The sequence below is a fragment of the Lasiosphaeria miniovina genome (assembly GCF_030549165.1).
Source record: "Lasiosphaeria miniovina strain SMH2392-1A chromosome Unknown B0T26scaffold_8, whole genome shotgun sequence".
Lineage (NCBI taxonomy): Eukaryota > Fungi > Ascomycota > Sordariomycetes > Sordariales > Lasiosphaeriaceae > Lasiosphaeria > Lasiosphaeria miniovina.
In genome coordinates this window covers 3,591,324-3,611,569 of record NW_026848227.1, presented here as the reverse complement: position 1 = coordinate 3,611,569, position 20,246 = coordinate 3,591,324, and the positions used below count along the sequence as shown (strand labels likewise).

The 20,246-nt window shown below is 54.0% G+C and overlaps 5 protein-coding genes across 5 annotated transcripts; 2 read left to right on the top strand and 3 right to left on the bottom strand.

Annotated features, from left to right (window-relative positions):
- The first annotated feature begins 3,870 nt into the window (after positions 1-3,870).
- B0T26DRAFT_733290 (uncharacterized protein) lies at positions 3,871-4,451 on the top strand. The gene has a single exon (XM_060443139.1). The coding sequence runs from the start codon at positions 3,987-3,989 to the stop codon at positions 4,164-4,166; it is 180 nt and encodes a 59-aa protein (XP_060290786.1). The 5' UTR covers positions 3,871-3,986; the 3' UTR covers positions 4,167-4,451.
- Positions 4,222-6,434, bottom strand: B0T26DRAFT_744582 (uncharacterized protein; the record flags this gene model as incomplete). The annotated part of the gene is made up of 4 exons (XM_060444433.1): positions 4,222-4,606; positions 4,639-4,779; positions 4,829-5,470; positions 5,560-6,434. The coding sequence occupies 4 exons, from the start codon at positions 6,432-6,434 to the stop codon at positions 4,222-4,224; spliced, it is 2,043 nt and encodes a 680-aa protein (XP_060290785.1).
- Positions 6,435-8,079: 1,645 nt separating this feature from the next.
- Positions 8,080-9,067, bottom strand: B0T26DRAFT_757421 (uncharacterized protein; the record flags this gene model as incomplete). Its single annotated transcript, XM_060446244.1, has 3 exons — positions 8,080-8,115; positions 8,250-8,877; positions 8,937-9,067. 3 exons carry the CDS (start codon positions 9,065-9,067, stop codon positions 8,080-8,082), a joined length of 795 nt encoding a protein of 264 aa, XP_060290784.1.
- Positions 9,068-14,886: 5,819 nt separating this feature from the next.
- Positions 14,887-15,205, top strand: B0T26DRAFT_733281 (uncharacterized protein). Its single transcript, XM_060443138.1, has one exon. It carries the CDS (start codon positions 14,912-14,914, stop codon positions 15,185-15,187), a length of 276 nt encoding a protein of 91 aa, XP_060290783.1. The 5' UTR covers positions 14,887-14,911; the 3' UTR covers positions 15,188-15,205.
- A 2,441-nt stretch (positions 15,206-17,646) lies between these two features.
- On the bottom strand, positions 17,647-19,777 carry B0T26DRAFT_794325 (amino acid permease-domain-containing protein; the record flags this gene model as incomplete). The annotated part of the gene is made up of 3 exons (XM_060446888.1): positions 17,647-18,086; positions 18,135-18,768; positions 18,815-19,777. 3 exons carry the CDS (start codon positions 19,775-19,777, stop codon positions 17,647-17,649), a joined length of 2,037 nt encoding a protein of 678 aa, XP_060290782.1.
- Positions 19,778-20,246: the final 469 nt, after the last annotated feature.

The following is a 20,246-nucleotide window of genomic DNA, read 5'->3' as shown; positions in this document are numbered from 1 at the left end:
ATACGACACCCTCGACCATCTAGTCGTCGATTTGAACGAATGGGCTACTTCTATACGCTTTGGCGTATACAAGCTACGCGGCGCCAATTATGCCAAAGACTTCGGGCCAAGAGTGGATTTTGGCTGTTACCGAGGGAAAGTCGTAAAGTCCAAGGCAACGAAGAACATCACCACCACCGATCACAGGGACTGCCCCTGGCAGGGCGTAGCCAAAGCGCTTGTTTCCAACGACCGGAAATGGATCTTTGAGCCAGCGCTGGCATCAATTCAATCAGGCCAAATATGAAGCCTTATTTAACTGTATTTGAGGCCCGGAGTGGTGTATTTATCTGTGTGTAGGGCTCTCTCTGATTGGGTGGGTTTTATTTGACTTAATTGACGGAATTTGCCGCTCCACCAAAAAAACAAGGAAATCGAGCCCCGAATAGCACCCTAAGACCGGAAAAAAGCCCTCGACCTTCAGGACCTTTATTTCGTCGCCCAATTCTTCGTGCACATGAGGTAATTCAGGGTTTCGTCGAGCATACCATGCCTCTGAGTCCCAAGGATCAGTTTTCCCTGGCTGAATGCCCTCTCGCACTCTGTTGACATAGACGGTATTGACAACAAGTCAAAAGCCATCTTTGACAACCGGGGCCAACGCTCTCTTCTTTCCTTCCACCAAGCCAGTATGTCATCCACCCGCCTGACACTTTCGTAAAGGTATTCAGCTACTTCGTTCTTCAGGTTGGGGTCATCAGGGTCATCATGGTAGTCGTGGGTGATAAGATGACTCCCTCGACCTTCGTGAGGCGTACGAACCGGCACTGGGAGAGGGATGCCGGCGTACTCGGCCTCGTAGAGATCCCGGAATGCCCTCATCGCTTCTTCAGCCCGGTCGCTGCCCAGGAACTGGTTGACCCACTTCTCCTTGTGCCCTGGGTGTAGTATCATAGCCGACCAGTATGCTGGGCTCTCCTCCATCAATCTAACGTATTCTCTGAGCTTCTGAATGGCCAGGCCAACGCTTGTTCGAAGAAAGGATAAATGATCGTCGTCAAGATCAGGTGGTGACGGCGGCGGGGAGTGTAGTGGTTCGTCTGGTAGGTCTTCAACAAGGTCGGCAACAAGGTCGAGGGAGGGCGGCCTGATCTGGCCGGTCGGCAGGCGCCGGGGTAGGTCGATGACCGAGCCGTCGAACCGGGTAGGAAGACGACGGTTACGCTGCGACCGTTGTGATGCTTCCCCGGTAAACAAGACGCCGTTGTCATCGTCGTCGTCTATACCGAATGATCGAGGCTGTTGGCTTGCGACCGTGATCTCTGGATGGGTGTGTACCGGGCCACCGGTAAAATCGGTGACGGCTTCAAGGTTCGGGTGTAGGGTTCGAAGGCGATCCTCAAGCAGATCGATTAGCCACTCCTGCGTAGCGAGGACTTCAGGAAAGGTAGCCGCGCGCCCTTCAAACCACTTCGTGATCTTTTTGAAGGGTTTAAGAATAGACAAAACAATGGAAAGCAGGTGCCAGTCACTTGGTTGTAGCAGGTCGGCGGCGGGCATGCGCTTTTGAGGGTCCTTCTCGGTCAGATTTTTATGGCACCAGTAATCCACTTGGCTCTGTAAACGCACTGCGCGTTCGATCATGAAGAAAACAGAATTCCAACGCGTAGAATTATCGCCACAAAGCTGTAAACCTTCGACTGACCTGTCAAATATAGCCGCGCCGAATTCCTGCGCATCTCCCTCGCCGATCTGATTGCGCGCGACCTGTAGAAAGGATTCCCGGCGTTGTGGTGACCTCCGAATGAAGTGGACGACGTTGTGGAGTTTTCCAACAGGCCCTCTCTTTCGCCATATCTTCAACAACGCTTCTTCCTGCTCGGGCGGTAACTGGCCGACGAAGTCATCGTCAAAGGTTCTTTCGAGGTTAGTCGACTTGCCGAGAATGAAGGCCTGCGCTGCTAGGTTGAGGATGTGGCCGAAGCAGCGCACACGACGCTTTGTGCCTAAGGAATCCCGGGAAAACCGGTCAAGGCCAGGAATTAGCGACTCCAAGGTAAATTTTACTGCCCAGTTGTTCGAATCCACGTTGTCACACTGAAAATAACCGACGCTCTTAGCGAAGCCGTAGTCGTTAACTAGCCGAGAGATGTAGAGAGCCTGGTTCTCGCCGCTGTGAGAGCCTCGAAGGTGGGGCATTCCAAGCAGGTCTTGTTGTATGGCGCCGTCAACATCAGTGTAATGTACGAAGACCGCTAGGTAGGAAACTGTCGCGTTGGAAGTCCAAATATCGAACGAGAGATGCTTCTTGTATGGCGATGCGGCTAACCTCTCACGTAGGGCCTGTTGTTCAGCCTCAAACCTCTTTCGAATATGCTCTCGAATGGTATTGTGCGAGGAAGGAATCAGGGTAGCTGTCTTCTCGGCATTCAGGTCCATACAAAAATCCCGAAATCCCTTATGCTCAACGATGCTGAAAGGCAGGTTCGAGCCGACGACTAGATCGACGAGCTTTTCTTCCAAAGAGAGCTTGTGAGGCAGTAAAACAACCCTCGCGCGCTTTGTATTGACAACTTGAAGCGTGCCTTGCCTTTTTCCGGGCCTATTCATACCAGTAGACGATGACTTGGGTGCGAATGTTGCGTGCTCTTTTTCCAGATGTATAATCGCCGAGCTTGTTGAATCCGCCTTGAACAGGCTCTCGCAATAGTGGCATGCCCAGAAATATTCTCCCTCGATGATAGCGTTGTTGATGATCTGGGCGACCCAGTAGCCGTGATCACGAATCCACGATGTCCTTTTTGGTGTTTTTCCCGCCCACTTTTCCGGTATAAAGGACCCTCTTGGTATTTTTATCTTCGGCCAATCCTTGACTGGAACCCCGGAAAGATCTTTGACATCTACTCCTTCTTCATGGAGCGCATCGTGCTGTCTCGATAGTCGTGATAGCTTCGGAGGAAGGGAGGGAGGAAGATTTCCGGCGGTAGGGAGGCTTGTCGAGAGGGTCGCGACATCAACGGTGGAGGCAGGCATTTTGTCGAGGACTCGGGAGCCAAGGAAGTAGGGAAATCGCTGCAAGAAGGTAGGATTCGGTAGGATTCGGCAGTTTGTTTACAACGGTTGGCGATAGTTGCATTGTAGCGGCACGGCGGCACTCGAATTCAGGGCATTCGAGGATTTTCCCGGGGCCAGAAAATGCAGGGTTGGCCTTGGTCAGGGACTGCCCTGGCGCCAGGAAAACCCGGAAAATTGGGCCTAAAAATGGCCTAACCAATGGAAATATTTGCAAATACGCCAAATAACCGGGCCCTCAATTTGGCCTGTATTTGACCTCAAAAATGGCTTATTTATTTGCAAATACGGATTTCCTTATTTAATTGAATTGAATATATTTGGATTGGTGCCAGCGCTGCTTTGAGCTTCTTCCTGAGCTTCTTCCTAAGCTTCTTCCTGAGCATACCAACCATGCAAATCATCCGCCTGAGAGAGACTTCAACAAGTTGAAGCAGAGTCATCTTTGGCCCTGAGCACAAGGCATTCATTGCTGCATATATCGGCCGGCCAACTGTCCCCAACAGGGAGATTTCCAAAGACTTGCGAAGAGCTTTTCCGGACCTGGATTTCGATCATAGTCACTTACGAAAATGCCGCGCTCGCATTCGCAGACTTGCCCTCAAGGGATACTCGCCATTCCAGGCCACGAAGAAGTTGCTTGACGATGAGCATATCCATTATTAAGTCCTTTAGTCGGTTGATAACCCAAACAAGCCGAGGGGCCTTTTGGGTCTCCTCCCTGGTGTGAGGAGCAGTGGAAGCGTTACCCCTGGGTCTAGTTGTACGATAACACGTACAGTACTAACAACAAGGGCCTGGCTCTCTTCCAAATCGTCCACAAGAACCACCTGGGTAAATTAGTTAGTTGTGCGTTCGGCCTAATCGACAACGAACGTGAGGAAGGCTTCAACTGACACGGGAGGCAATTTCCAACGTCACCACCCCCTCTGCTCATGATTTTGCCCAAGCCCGCCCAGATCATGTACTGTTTCATCCCAGCAAAGTCAACAAACCACGTCATGGCTTTCGTCCCTTTCTCGGTCTCAACTCCAAGGGAAGGGACAACGGGACTTCACTTCACCAATAATTCCACCCTCCCAAAACACCCCACCCTATCCACCCCAGCCAAATAACCGCCCCAGTCCCTAGATATTCCCGTTTGCAGATGCTTCATAGCAACGCACGCCATCACGCGGGCTGGTACGGCGGGAACTCCACCGGTGGCAGCAGCGGCGCAGTGGCAAAGTACGGGCTCCCCGGCAGCGGGCCCCTGCTGCCACTAGCAGCACCCGAGCTGCGCCGGGGACTGCGGATCGGCGTCCGCGGCGGCGTGCTTGGCGTCTGCTGCTGCTGCTTTACCCATGGCGAGCGCGGATCTACTGGGCTGGGATCCTCGGCCGCTGATGCGAGGGTGTCGGGAGCGCAGTGGGTGGCCAGCCGCAGCGGGCTTGGTGGGAGCAGCGACGGTGTGAGTGTGGGCATGAGCGTCTCGGCGGCTGATGGCCGGCGCAGCGATGTTGTTGGTGTTGTTGGTGTCGCCGGCCCTCCCGTCGCCGCGTTGGTATTGCTGCTGCTGCTGCTGGCAGGGCGGCTGGCGGTGCGGACCACCGAGAGGTGCTGCTGGTGCACGCTGTCGGTCGACAGCTCGACGGGCGGGCGAGGCGGCAGTGGCACGGGCGTGAACGTCTGCGGTCGCGTGTGCGCGTGATGCGCCATAGTCGGCAGCGACGTGGCCGTCGATACTCGCTGGCCCCATCTCCCATACGGCCCTGTCTGATACGGCCCTGTCTGATACGGCCCTGTCTGCCGCGGCCCCCGGTAGTGCTTCTGCCGGTGCCGAATAACGCAGCAGCAGCCCGCCGCCAGCACGCCGACCACGAGCACCGCGCCGCCAGCCGCGATCCCCGCGATGCCGCCCACGCTCAACCCCGACGCCGCCGGCGGCGCTAACTCGGTGCTGGGTGCAGAGACGCTGCGCGTGGGCGAGCGGGTGGCCACGGCGGCGGTGCGCGTCATCAGCACCGACAGGCCGGGAGCGTCAAAGCCGGTCGCAGGGGCTGTCACGGTCGCGCCGCCGGTAGCCTGCCCGCCGACGGCGGCGCGGATGTCGGGGGGCACAGCGTACGTGGTCAGCGCGGGCTGGTAGGCGGCCCAGACGTCGCTCTCTCCCAAAGCCACGTTGTGCTGCCCGCCGGCATCCTCGGCGTCGTCGCACATGCCGGCCGTGGCATTCGTATCCGCAAAGGCGCCGCCCACCACCAGCATCTGCCCGCCGTTGACCACGTTGCACGTCATCATGCTCTTGGGGAACGGCTTCGACGTGTTGCCGCCCGCCGAGTCCGCGCCGCGGATCCACTGGAAGCTCGGGATTGTCAGGATGTGTATGTCGTCGTATCCCGTTGTGTTGGGAGGGAACCCGGCACCGCCGTAGATGTAGCTGGCGCCGGCAAGTTAGTTTGTCACTCCTCGTTCCCTGCCACTACCCTGCCACTACCCTGCCACTAATGAAACAACAGCGGAACTTACATGTTGTAGCTGGACTGGTCCTGCGCCCACGTCGCGCCACCACAAAAGCGGCGGCGGGCGGTCGGGGTGTGACCCGACGTAGCCTGTGCGTACCACCTCGCACCGGCAATGTCGTACAGAAAGACCTCATCAAGGGGCTGCGGCGCGGCGGTGCCGTTGCCGTGCAGGTCCGCGCTGCCGCCAAGGTATACCAGCATGCCGGCGCCACCAGCAGGGATGTAGACCATGGCGCCATCTGCGCGCGCGACGGCGTCGGGCCCCGCCAGGCTGCTCCACGCGTTCGCGTCCATGGCGTAGCGCACCAGCCGGCTCGAAGCTCGCGGTGGGCCCGGTCCCCACCCGGCCGCGGAAGCGTTGCTGGCCCAGCCGCCGTAGTAGTACGCTTCGCCGCGCCCGGCCACCGACACGCCGGCCCCGTAGCTGGTCGGCGTGATGGTGTCTGCCGGCGCGGACGCGTCCCACTGGTCGTGGAGGATGTCGTAGCCGTACAGCGTGGCACGCGCCGGCGGCGGCGCCTGGCGGTGGTCGCCCCCAAACAGGTACAGGCGCTTGTTGACGGCGTCTGCCCAGAGCACGCCGCCGCTCACGCTCGGCACTGTCGCGTTCTTAGACAGCGTGGCGTATTGCGGGGGCATGCCGTGCATCTCGCCGCTCAGGTCGCTGTACAGGAAGAAGGTGTTGGTGTAGTTCTGGGAGGACTCGGTGAACGGCTTCCAGTTGACGGAGCCCCCGTCGACGTACAGCTTGTTGTCGACCACGGCAGATTGGTGGCCGAACCGCCGGCAGAAATCCTTGACGGGGTCATACTGGGCGGCCGAGAGCGCGAGCAGGTGCAATGTGAGAAGCTGGAGCGAGTGCGGCCGAGAGATGTGCATGGCTGAGCGTCATCTGTGTGCCCCGGGACGTGCTTCCTGCTTACTTGCATGGAACGAAGCGGCACGTCTGGGAAACAAATGATGTCGGCTGTGGGCGAGAATGGTAAACAGATGATGTCGGCTGTGGGCGAGAATGGTAAACAGATGATGTCGGCTGTGGGCGAGAATGGTAAACAAATGATGTCGGCTGTGGGCGAGAATGGTAGTTCAGGTTAGAATTCGCTCTCGTTGGTTGGCTTGTTGGCTTGTCATGGTCACATCCGAGTTTGGGGTTGCAATGTGGCCGCTGTCGGGTTGACGCGAGATGGGAAAGGGGCGAGATAATGGGGACCCGAGCAAAGACCACGCTTGCATTGTCAGGATGGCGTCTCTGGCGTCACGGACCCAGAGAAGGGAGTAGGCAGAGAATGCCCTTTGGTCTTGGCCCTGAATGGCAGCGGAGCATCGCTGTTTGACGATTGGGCGTGACGGCGTGTGTTATTGCGGTGGTTCCTTGGCCCTGCCCTGGTGGCCAATCATGTCTGGGTGACGGGTTTCTCCGCAGCGACTGCTCAGCCCTCCGCAAAACTCACTGGCCCGGCGGACAAATCAGGGTTCGCGGTCTGTCCAGACTGCCTGCCGAGCTGACGGGACGCAACCCAAACCGCACGGGATGCTCCGGACTATGGGGCCGGCCGGCCAGTCAAACAACTCACAGCTTGCGCTGTTGACGAGCCAAGGTGGCTGAATGGAACGAGGCTGTTTGGAATGGCTTTCGTCTCTCAAGCACCTGAGTCTCGAGACCGACCAAGAGCACACACAACCCAGCAGCAGATTGGCGCAATCTCAACAGAAGCTTTACTAGCCACTGGCCATCAGTGCCCAGGAACAAGCTTATGGTTTGTGCTTCACTTTCTACAGCAGGCTCTCCAAGGAACGCGCCCCGTTGGCCCTACCGAGCCGATGCCCAACGCGTTGAGCCGTCGAGGAGGTTTGACTTAACCCGCAGCCAATCGCGGCAAAAGACGCTGCCGTCAGCCCTACAAGGCATACTCAACGGGAGAGCACACATGGGCCAAAACCCTGTTTTATTTCGTGAGGTGGCTAGGTCCAGGCATACTCAAGCTCCGAGTGGCTGATCAGCGCCAGCCGCGGCTGAAGGCGCTGCATTAGTGCATCCGAAACTCGACCTTGGCAGCCACTTTGCAGCCTGGGCTGCTTGTTATCTTACCTACATCGCCAGCAATGGATCAGCGCGCCTAAGCAGGTACATTCAGTTACTAAGAGGATGGCCAATGGACAAAATGCCTCCATAAACCCCGCAGCGGGTAAACCTAGCTGGTGTCTGCAAGAGTTGAGCGAAAGGTAGAAGACAAGCTAAGTGCAAAGGGAGACGACAAGAGCAGAATGCGAAAAGACAGAATATCCAAAACGCAAGTTTGATCCGTGTGCAAATTAGGCTAAAGGTAAGGTGACAGCGTTTCCTGACCATCGTGGTATCGTCTATACAAGCGATGCTTTCACTCACTCCCTCTTGGATTGCTGTGCTTTCCGCGATAAGACTGTGCCTTCCGCGATAAGATTGTGCCTTGCAAAAGACAATGTAGCCCATACATCAGGTGGGAGGTGGTTTCCTTCTGTCCACGAGAAACAGGACATCAAGACATCACACATCCGCCGTGGACCCGCCATACGAGTGTATCTAATTGAAAGTCCGTCAGTTCAAATTCTCAGCAGACTGGTTACAGACAAGCACAAATGCAAGAAGCGAGAATAACAGGGGCAGCAACACTTGAGACGAAAAGGGGGAGAGAAAAAATGGAAAGAAAGACTCACAGTCTGATCCGCACACCCGGCCGGGGTGTTGTACAGATACGCGCCGGTGTTGACAAACAGCTCCTTGGCGTCGCCGCAGACCAGCCACGCGGCCACGTTCGGCCGCGCGAGGTCGGGCGCGGACCAGGTCAGCGTGTCGCCCTGGAAGGCGAAGACGCCGTAGGGGTTGGTGACGGCGGGCTCGAACCACGTGCGCAGCGTGCGCTGCGTCTTGTCGGCCGCGTTCTCCACGTGCAGGTAGTATTGCGTGTTGCCGCGGTTCCACACCAGCTGCCCCGACACGACGTTGAACTGTCCTGCCGAGGCAGCCGACGAGATCAGTGCCGTGAGGGACGACGACGCGGGCGCCGTCGGCTGTGCTGCGCCCTGCAGGTAGCTGTGGAAGTTCGGTGCGGCGACGGCGCGGATCCAGTACCAGCCTGACTGGAGCGTTGTTGGTGTCGGGCTGGAGACGCCAGTGCTCGAGCTGAGCGCGGTAGTGGGGGCCTTGGTGGACGAGGCCTTGGTGGTGGTAGTGGTGGTAGTGGTTACTGGGGGTACGGTTACGGCGGACGAAGACGAAGAAGAGGACGGGGTCGGCTTGGGAGTCGCCGCTGGGGTGCTCGGGTAGCACTGCGCGTAGTAGGGGCTGGGTTGAACAACGGTCAATGTGATTCTTTGCTCATTCCAGGAAATACTTCATCTTACTTGTACGTCGTGCAGGTGTACCCGGCAGGGCAGTTTGTGGGCCCCGCGTAGCTCATGCCGCCGCACTGGTCGTACGGTGACTGGGCCGCGGCAGCTACCGCGGAGACGGCGAGGGTGCTGATGAAGCGCATGGTGGATTTGCCTTTGTCCTGGGGAGATGCGAAATTTCAGGGAAAGGAAGAAGCAGAGATCATCAGAATTTATCGTATTCCGGTACCCCCGGGTCGACGTGTGGTCTTCTTTCGGGTGGCCAATCCCGGGCATGTCAAATGCTATTCCGAGCAGCAGGCATCTCGGTTGGCGCAGCCGGCCATGCCGTTCGGCGCTGCTCTTGCCGAGTCGAATGTGCAACGCAGCTACACAGCGAAAGGGGAAAGGCGTGCTCGACCGGGGATGTTGGCGTCCCGCAACCCGGACTATTGTGCGTCTGTGCGCCTGATGGACGGGTGCGGTGGTATCGAATATAGTAATGTACCTTGGTGAGCAGGTGGCCGCACATCTGTGGGTCGGTTCCCCGGAATGCTAGGGTAGCAATGCCGTTGTGCGTCTGGACGGAGTGTGGGCTCCGGTTAGGTCGATTTGGTGCTAGTACGGACAAAAGCTTACAGCATTGGCTGGTTGACAAGACAGACAAGTTGGCCGCGGATAATAATTAACTATCGAAGAACGTTCAAATTCGCATGTCGACGTCCCTTGGGGAACGGGAAATACTCCACCATTGAAAGCGTTCTGCGGATCATGACACCTCTGACGTAGCTCACGCGCCCCGCTTGATCTTGCTGGCGTACCAAAGATCTGACATTCTCCCGGAAGGCCGAGGCCGCTTTTGGGAAGAGACCGCCTTTTCGGATCTGAGGCTCGGATCTGCTGCGGTTTCATCGCGCCTGGGCGCTGTCTCTCCGGCGCTACGACTGACTTGCAAAGACTCATCCGCCCGGGCCCCTGGGTGCCAGAACTGCTGGTTGGGGTGTAAGAATATCCCAGAGTCTTCGGAGACGGCGTCGACGGCGTTGTTGTTCTCAGACGCGTGGCTTGAACCTATCCCGCTGTCGTGAAGCGGTGTCAACGCCCCAGCCGCGTCGTCTTCTCCTTCCGCAACCTCGGGCTCGCCCCTTCCGGCTCCCCGCGATCCCCCTTCCGGCTCCCCGCGATCCCTCCAGCGGAGAGGATACTCGAAGTTATGGCCGACAACGATGGCACCTCCCGCTGGCAGCGAGGCCGGACTCCGGTAGCTTCTCCCCCACAGCTTCGGATGATGCGTGAAGAGGAATACCTAAACCCTGTCCCGCTTAACCACCGAGACGGCCGAATCGTAACGGTAGGGTTCAAAGAACCTGTCGGGCACATGCTAGTGAGTGTCTTTGGTAACCCTCCAAGGGGGCTTGCCTATTTCACCCTTCCTCTCAATAATGCGGAGCAGATCCGAATTAACCCCGGTCGTACAGTAAGTACCACCTCCGGAAGCGCCACAGCGATCAACGGGAGCGGCTAAACCCCAGCCTGACTAGCTAGATGCCCGCTTACCGGGGTGAGATATCTCGGCCGCCGTTTTTACTTCTAGTGGGATATAAACCCCCTCTCCTCTCCTCTCCTCCTTGCGTTCCCCCTTTCTTAGCCCCAACCCGTTAGAATGCCCTCGGAAGTAATCTTCGTCTAAAATCTAAAATCCCCTCCCCCTCCCTCTATCTAACCCCCGCAACCTACAAAAATGGTACGAACAAATCTACATCCCGGACCTCCTCGCCCTCCCTAACTAAGAAGTTGAATCCGCCTTTCGCTATTCCGTAGTGGACACGCTAGAAAATGAAACTGATGCGCAAGGGTTCTCAGGGTGGCGAAATATTTTCAATACAGGGATCAATCCATATCGCTTATCGGCCCTATCGATCGATTATCGATCAATATTGATTCAATACTACTAAATCATCAAGGGGGCCCAATAGGTTCGCGGGTCCCGCGAATTTAATTTTTCGCGGGCCCCGCGGATATTAGGTAAGCCTTCCATCCCTGCACACATAGGCATTACAAGTCTCGATTTCCGCAATTTGATTTGGGCCAATATTGTAAACTTTTAAGACTAGGTGATACAGCTCGCGTAGGGCCCGGGAGCAGCGCATAGAAGCAATCGGGGCTGTATTCTGCGTGAACCTGCTTGAGGAATCAGGAGGAAAAACCTGACCCTCGAAAGGAGCTAAACTAGGAAAAGTGGGCGAGGTCTGGCAGATGCGTGGCACCTGAACTGACTGCCAGGGGCTGTCAACACAAGGCAAAAGAAAAGACAAGGCAAAAGAAAAGACAAGGTAAAAGAAAGGACAAGGTAAAAGAAGGGAAGAGGAGCCTTTGGCTTACGATAACTCCCAGGGCTGACGAGCCCAATCCACCCTTGCCCCACCAACGCCTCTATGATCACCGCTTTCGTGACACTTCAAGGGGCTTACCTCACTACTGCTCTGTCCCAACAAAAATACACCCCTCTTCCGCCACTTTGGACGAAATCAAAGCTTGCTGCACTTCAATATCTCTGTCCATCCTCCTCCAGATCTCGCCTACACCTCTTCTCCCGGTATCCAATGGTTCGTCCTCCTTCTCCTAAGCTACCAGAGCTTCAATCCGGTCATCTTCTGATCTGCTCCAATCCAAGTAGGCCATCATCTCCTCCTTCGTCTAGTCCCTTAAGCCTGTTGAGCTAGCACACTGTTTCGTCATCTGCTTATAGTCAAGGCACCACTCATAGCTTGCCTTGCTGTGTCGCAGAGGTAGACCCATTGCTTTCCGGTATTGCTGGTTGCTTTTGATGCTCCCGAGTGGTTGGGCTTTATACCAAGCGTCTCTTGCCTTTGTATATCTCTGATAGATTGCCCGTGGGTCCCAGTAGTTTAGTGAGGCTGAAGATGGACTTGACGAAGGTGCTAGTGTGTAAGCCGACGGTAGTGTAGGTGGCGGTAGTGCACGAGTAGGCGGTGGTGTACGAGTAGGTGGTGTGGGTAGTGGTGATGTGTCTCCGGTGATGAGCTGGGTTGATGGTGTTGCAGTTGTAAAGTTGGTTCTGGAGCTAAAGCTAACTGTAATAGCTCTATATGCCTCTGAGGACATGACTTTGACGTCATTATATGACCTAATGTATGGCATTTGCTGCATCTGGTAATGCTCTTGGCTGTGTTATTACCTCGACAACCTCAAACCTGCTAGGCTCTCGCCTAGTGCTTGATTGTGGTATAGTCGAATTGGCACTAATTTGATCGAGAGAAGAACCTGAACAGGCTGGTGATAAGGGTGGGTCCTTTTTGGTAAGGGGTTTTCGCTGCTCTTCAGCCTTTCTCAAAGCCTCGTGTGATACCCAGTTACGTACTGCGCTGTATAGTGATCCAGAGAGCTTGATCGGCATCTGAATCTGCTGCTTGGCTTGGTTGGACTTTAGCTCTGCAAGTTGGTTAAGCAGCGCGTGCTTTATTGCCCTCCAGGCTTCAAAGAGATCTACTATAGATCTTTTGAGATACCCCTTAAGTAGTCCATGAATACCTTCAGCACGTGAGGTAACCACGTTGCCGAAATGAGGGTGTTGATCAACCCAAGCCTTTACAAGCTTTTCCTTATATAGATCGAGCCAAGTTGCCTTGATATATCCGACTTCTTCGATGCAGTCTGGAAGATACTGCTTTTCAAACTCTTGCAAATGCTTGTAGAATGTCTCCTTATCCGGTGATCTCATAATTGAATGCCAGAACTGATAAAATCCGTTCCAAGCTTCAAGTCCTTGTTGACGTGTAAAGGCTGGCTGGCAATGGCGGAGGACTGCTTTGTCTGCATGCCATAAGCATAACAGTAAAGCAGCGGATGGAAAGCAGGTAGCAACAGCATTCATGCACGCAAGACAGCGGTCTGTCAGGATAGCAGAGGGAAGTCGAGCGTTACAGACCTCGTAGAGCGATCTGAGCCGGTCCAAGGCCCAAACGTAGTCCTCTTCAGTCTCGCCGCTAAGTAATGTAAATGCAATGCAGAAGGATCGCTGGCAAGTGTGAGGGCCTGGTCCTCCAGGCCTCCCAGACGCTCTAACTAATCAGACGCCAGTTGGATGGATCCACCCGACCAGCCAGAGCCCCACCTTGAGACGTCCTGGAAGAATCTCGCGAGGGGAGGCTTTTGAGCTTCTTTTCCCTTTTCCCTTTAGTTTAGAATCTTTGTCTATAGCGCCCAATAGAGGAGTTCCGCCCTCATTCCAAGCCGGCCGTGACAGCAAGCGTCAACTCCGATTATATCAAGGAGCGGCATGCCGTATTTGTTCGTCTTGTATGTGCAGTCCAGCAAGAGGGTATCTGGATAGGCCTGAAGGTATGCCAATGAATCTGGGTGGGCAAATAGAATAGCTGTAAGCCGGCCATCTGGAGCAATCTGCATTCGACTCCAGAACCCTTCTCTGTCCAGCTGGTTGGCAAGTGCGTGGACGGTGCTCTGGCTTTCGTAGACTTCTCGTCTAGTATCTGCAATGCGGTTGTAGATATCTTGCTGGGTTGGTGTCGAGCTGGAAGTATGGCGTATATATGTTCCGATATCCTTAGGAGCTATACCTGCATTCGACAGGCTTGCTAATGTCGATTTATCTTCCTTAGATAGCTTTCGGTGTGCTGGATGAGCGGTTAGATGCTGGCTTAGCTCGTAGTTGTGCAAAGAAAACCGTCTGTCAGGACGGCGCTTTAAGGTCCAGACAGTCTTATCTAAGGATTCCTTAGCCAGTACAGAGAACTGACAGCCGGTTCCTCGAGTAGTTGTCTTCCGTTGCCGTTCATTTGACGGGCTGGGAGGCTTGCAACATCGATCACATGAATATGTGACTGTCCGTCTACCGCTCTTTTCTTTAGTTGACTTCCCGGTAGTGAACGCGTAGCCCCTTTGCTCTGCCCATGTATTGATCGTCTTGAATAGAGCATCTCGTGATTCGTATTCGCCTTCGGGAGGGAGGCAATCGTCAGGAAACGAAGCTAAGCTTTCAAGTGAGGCCGAATTCATCTTTGCTGTAATTATGTATCGCTAAAGAGCTAAGAATTATCTTGACGAGCATAACCACGCCTGATCGCGGTTCTCGACGCGTTCGCAACCTGCGGAGCTATATTATTGGGTAGTTAGGATGGAAGGCTTACCTAATATCCGCGGGGGCCCGAGAAAATTTAAATTCGCGGGACCCGCGAACCTATTGAGCCCCATCATCAAGATACTGCTTAGTCATCTACGATATTAACCTCCTCGTCAATATTTTCAAGAAATACAGCCTTCGTTATAAGGCCTGACCTAATCCAATGTTTCAAACATTCTAGCATCTCGATGGTGGTCTCTTCCAGCTGTGACGGCCCGCCTTACGAAGGTAGGAAAGTCAAAGGTTGAAGGCAGTAACGAATGTGGATTCAAAGCTAAGGAAGAGAAAGGAATCTATCGCAGGGTCCGCGTAGGGCGCGGAGAAATAGGTGGTGGTGCTGAGCAAGTGAGGCAGTGCGCACAGACCACACTCTAACCACAATGCAGCCAATAGAATCAATCCTGTCACATGAGCCCTGTGGCGACCGTGACACTAGCTGCATTCTTTTCCACGATATCGTACGACGACCCCCAGAGAAGACCCTCTCCGGTTCAGCACTCATTACTGGAATTGAAAGGATATTGATAGCCAATTGGGATAGTTTTGGCCAACGGATCCACTGTTGTGATTGAAGCCACCAAGATAGAGCTGAACCTTTGATTAGAAGTGGTAGTTCTGATAGATACTCTTCGAATTCATCTTTGCTTGGTGGCCTTGGGAAGTTCTGAAGATTCCGAAGAAGGACGTTATAGTCATCACCATCATCATCTTGATTTTGCTTCTCGATAAGGGGTGTTGGTAGCTCACGGATGTTATGTTGTTCTGTAAGAGAAGGCAGGTACGTGTAAGAGAAGGTAGGTACGCCTGATCAAGGTGGTCACAATGCAGGCAAGAAGGTAGGGGAGCAATGACTTGTATTGGTGTAAGACTTCAACCTGGCCCTCGCAAAGGAAGATGGGCGAGGGCCATTGTTTATATACCTGCTCAGGGGTTCGGCCCGGGCATCAGTCTGCGGTCGTGGCGCCACGGCGTAGCGTATGCCAGCTGGCAGTGTTCTAGCCAGTTGGTGACAAGTGGTGGGCGCGCACCCTGTGCGCGCAGTTGGTGTTTGGGGTGTCCTTTTCCTTACAGTACGCCTGATCAAGGTGGTCACAATAGGAGCAACAAGCAGGGCAAGCAATGACTGGTATTGGCGTAAGACTTCAACCTGGCCTGAGCTAAAGAGGTGTGCGAAGGCCATGGTCTATATACACGTGAAAGGGGTTACGAGTTATCCTTGCGTGGCCAGGGTGGTAGTGGCGATAGTGCGTGGCCCTGGTAGCGGTGGCGATAGTGGTGATGGTGGCGAGGGTGGCCCTGGTGGCGGTGGCCATAGTGGCTACGAGGGTGGTTTCCTTACATGTTCTTTGAAAGAAATCCAGAGCTTTTTGACTACTTGGCTTGCTAGCTTAATCCACTTCTTCTCCCAATTGTATTTGAGATATTTACTCTTCCTTAATGGATGAAGAAATATCATAGCAATATGGTATGGGGAATCTTCCGTCTTGAGATAATATTTGTCGAAAGTCTTCTAGCTTTGTTGGATCCGGGTTAAAAGGAAAGAATTCGATTCGAAAACTTCTTGGCTCCTTTTATAATGTTAAACCAAAACGTCTATTATAAGAAGGATCCAATTAATTGTTGTATAGTCTCCCTTAGTATCCTTCGTTACTCTAAAGAATGGATTGAGGAAGGATTGAATTGGTCGAAGTGTTGGAATGACAAGGTGATTCGCAATATCATTCTAGTAGTGACAGTCACGATTAGGTTCTAGTTTAGCCACATAGAAGGTGGTTCGGTTGGTGGTTACTTCTTGATTGATCTATCTCTCTTCCGAACTCCGTTGGACAGGAAGAGGGTGTCTTATACATGAACATCTTGGTCACGGTCACCCCTGTTAGTAACCCACTAGGATGTTGACCCCTTGCCCCTAAGAACGTTCTGGAATGTACCGGAATGTACTACAATGCTCCTGTTCCTACAGGAAGAATCTCCTAATCTTGTGGTGAAAGGAAATCGGATTTGAGTTCTTCAAACTACGCTTTTGAATAAGAATTAATAGCTGATTCCTTTTTGTTGCTCATGATCGGAGTTGACAGCGCATTGAATTGTCGGGCCCAAATAGATCTAAAAGTACAGAAAAGAACGCTTCCTTATACTTGCTGAGAGAAGGCAGGGGAAGTGTTGTAATCAGCCCGAAATGAGGGCATTCCGAATGAAATGAGAGCATTCCGAGGTCAAGAATGAAGGAAGTATAGAGGCATGCTAAGTAGGGCCTGAAAAATGTGGTTCAATTCCATGAAAGGTGGTCAATTTCAGGCGACATTTTTCAAGTGCAACCCTCAATATTTCGTGCCAGCTATTCCGCCTTGTGCTGTTATTAAGAGGAATATGTTACGAATCCTTGTTGGAATGCGCAATAGTGGGGCACGCTCAGTTTGGTGTGGACCAATCAGGAGCGTCCCATGGAAGGGACCAATTAGGAGTGTCCCTGGGTCCCGAGGTTCGGGACCACTTAAGGTCGGGGACGCGGGACAGTGTCCCGCGCGCCCGGTGTCCCGAGACCGCAAGGTCTCGGGACCACGGGCCAGTGAGACCATTGTTATTGGTTACACAGTTAGATATATACGATGACCGTACCCACAGTCTTAGATAGTTCTTGCTTGGTTCTTCAAGCAAGCAATACACATTCACTGCACTCATACACTTTGAGTGGCATTCCAATTTGACTGTATTACCCGTGCGATAGGAGCTTGCCCTTTGTTCTATCTTCATAATTACCAAGCCCAGCATCCTGTGGAGCCCGTGCTCCCTTACAGACAGACGACCCTAACAGTCGAGTGGTTTGTAATAAGATGTTGTCGTATACTCGTAGTACTTTGACCGGATCATGAGTAATATATATGATAGGAGAGCCGATTTTACCCTTATGAGTAGGCTCCGATGGCTGTGGCGTGCGAGTATGATCTTTAAGGGTAAACAAAGTAGAAATAGATTCCCGGGATAGTACTGACTCTGAAGGGTCACCCAAGGAGGCCATATTGAGGACAATTGATCAATTTGATGGAGTTGAGGGGTTTGGAGCAGTTCGGAGCGGGGAAATGATCAATTTGATCACTAATCAATTGATATCGACGATATCGGCGATATCAGCTTATCGGTCGATATCGATATGGATTATCGATATCGATCGATAAGATGCCGTCGCCCACCCCGAGGGTTCCTGTATCTCGCTGTATACCTGCAAATGAGGCGCGAGTAGTTGACCTCGGAAAGGTGTGGGTTTTGAAGGTCCCGTTGCGCAGTGAGGTGCTGCCGGGGCCGAAGGGGTTTGTGTTTGATGTGGCGGGTTTTGAGATGGGGGCTTATGAGGTTTTGGGGGTTGTGAGAGGAGAGGAGAGGCGAGGGGGACACTGACTTGGTTAGTTGAATATCGGTGGACAACATTTGTTCGAGAGCAGATGCCTATGGTTTTGGTGTATATTGGTTGTATCGTAAGGGTCTAATCAGGCTTTGAAAAGTTACGGGACAGCGCGTTGCATTATAATAGGTAACATATAACAGCTGATAAAGGCTCTGTCTCTAGCCCCTTCCCCTTCCCCTTCACGTGTCCTTCCTCGCTCCCGACACCCTCTTTGAACCTCGCTCCCTGGAAGCTGCTGATGTTGTTCTCGTCTCATACCCAGGGGTACCGAACTCTGTGAGCCGCACAGTAGTTGACTCCCTCTTCTCTCCTTGGATGTATCGAGTCCACCTGACCTTGACAATCTCATACAGCTGCAGCAGCTCACCAATAGGGCTCCTCCAGAAAATGGGAATCCGAACAATCTCCAGCGACTCGCCAGCCTTCATCTTCCTATGGTATATGTAAAACCGGAAGCACAACCAGTACATCACTCCAAAGACCAGGACCGCAATTCCGTACGTCTGGGGCGCATACCACGCCACCGAGTCACTCGTGTTGGATAAGAATTTCGCAGCAGGATCGGGGATCCAGATGGCGATGAGCGGGAAAGCGTTTGTCGCTGCGAATGTCGCAGCGGCTGCAACGCCAAGAGCGTGTGGAATCGGAGACTTCTGACGCCACTTACTGCCTGGCCAGAGACGAAGGCAGAGAACCCCGGTCCCCATGACGGAGAACCAGATGATGTCCAACCCATAGGCAAATGCTGCGATGCCAAGATAATAGGCGGAAAGGTCAAATCTTGACTCGGACGAGGACAGCTCCACGGTGCCAAAGACGGTTGCCAAGATGACGATCGAAGTCACCACCCAGTGCAAAGCCAGCGCGGCAGCAGGGGCACGAGAGCTGTAGAGTTGGTAGCCCGATCGCGACGGTGGTAAGCGCCGGAAGCCACTTCTAATGGAGAAAGAATACGAAGACGCAAACAACAGGGGGTACGGGAGGATGCCCTCCTTCGCGATCTCCTGCTTGACACGGGCAGCGGTGAAAGTGAAGACGATGACGTTTCCGATGGCCGAGAGGGCGCGGAAGGATCCGCAAATGGCTTGTGTTTGCGCTCTTGAGGAGACACGGCCGATCGTGTGGCTGAAGAACTCGAATGCTTGGTCGTGATTGGACATGAACAGTATGTCTTTTGGAATAACCGCAGCGTAAAGTATGTTTATCGTGACCACGAAAGAGGCGGTCAAAGCGACGCAAAAGAAGGAAACCTGCGCAAAGTTCCGACGTGGGTGTTGAATCTCGGCCAGGACCTGTGAAACCTGTGGTTGGCAAGGAAGGGAAAAGTAGATCTGGGGAGCTGCTCACATAGTTGGCTTGGTGGAAGCCACTGAAAGGAAAGATGGCAAGGATGATGGCCTCCGCATATCTGTACACCTCCTCGGGACTATTAGCCGTCGAAAAGGCAGTGGTCCTATCAAAGTTCGTCGCCGCGACCGATCCGTCTTTCCCGAGCTGGGCGAAGCCGAAAACAATCATGCAGAAAAGCATGGCCAGTTTGGCAGTACCGAAGAAGTTGTTGAGTCTAATGCCCCACTTCCTCGACATGCTATGCAGCAAACATGCGAACGTGTTGACCGCCATGGCGATACCTGCGACCATGCCACGCGTTTCTTCGGTGTTGGATGCCTGCAGCACAGCCACCGCAGAAGCAATCGAGTTGAAGCTCGTGTTGCCAAAAATGAGGAAGGATACGCCAAAGAGGCAGGTGGCGAGGAACCTGGGCCGTTTGATGAAGTAGTTGAGGTAGGGCAACTCTCCACCACTTCGGACAACGGAAATTTTGCTTGTCCCGTCGCCCAGACGGTACCTTGGAACTGTGAGGCCGAGTTCAATGTACACAATCGTGCCGGAGATGGCCATGGTGAGGCCATAGAGCCAGAAAAGGAGCGAAATGCCGATGCTTTGCGTGTTGGAAAAGATGACGGAGCTGCTGTTGAAGATGCCGGAGCCAATCAGACGGTTCAATATGAGGCAGCTAACAGAGTACCAGCCAAGACTGGCGTTGTCTGTGGGAATCTCCTCGACAGTGGCGAACTGCTCCTTCTGCGCCTGCGTGAGGCGAGCCTCGTCGCTTGGGTCGAGGCCAGGGCGCCAGCCTGTGCCACCATCACTGCCGGTGGCAGGTTGACCGCTACCCGATTGTTGGGGCCCGCCTTGGATTGGCTGCTGTTCTGTGGCGTTCATCTCTGAATGTCGAATGTCGAATGTCTCATCGACTAGTGGCAGGGTTAGCGGCGGTGGGACGCTGAAGTCAGCCGGGTGAGCCATGATGTGCCAACTCAATACTATTTAGGGTGATATCGACATCATTTTCTTTCGCGGTAACGGCGGTTAGTCGCACAAAAGAAAACCCCCCACACCAAAAGTCGGTTGGGCCGTCAAACAAGGCGACCGTGGAAGAGAAGGCAACCGGCTGACGCCTTCCCTGGCTCTTACACCGCCCCTCGTCAGCTGAAACCCTCAAGGCTCTGGAGTAGGAAAAGCGCACCCAAAGCAACGTGGGATGCAGCAAAGCACACCCCCAAATCGGGCATCACCGGAATGCAGCGCTAGTACGATGCAGGCCCCCAATCCAACCCATCATTGTGGCTGCCGTGTCGCCCAATCAGAGCGGGAACGAACCGAAAATTTCGACAGGTCTCGTCGCCGAGCATGAAGCGGGTCGCCCTGAAATTTGCCTTGCTTGGGATGCGTGGTTGGGCAGCAGTTTCTCGACAGGAGGAAGGTGTTGTCGCCG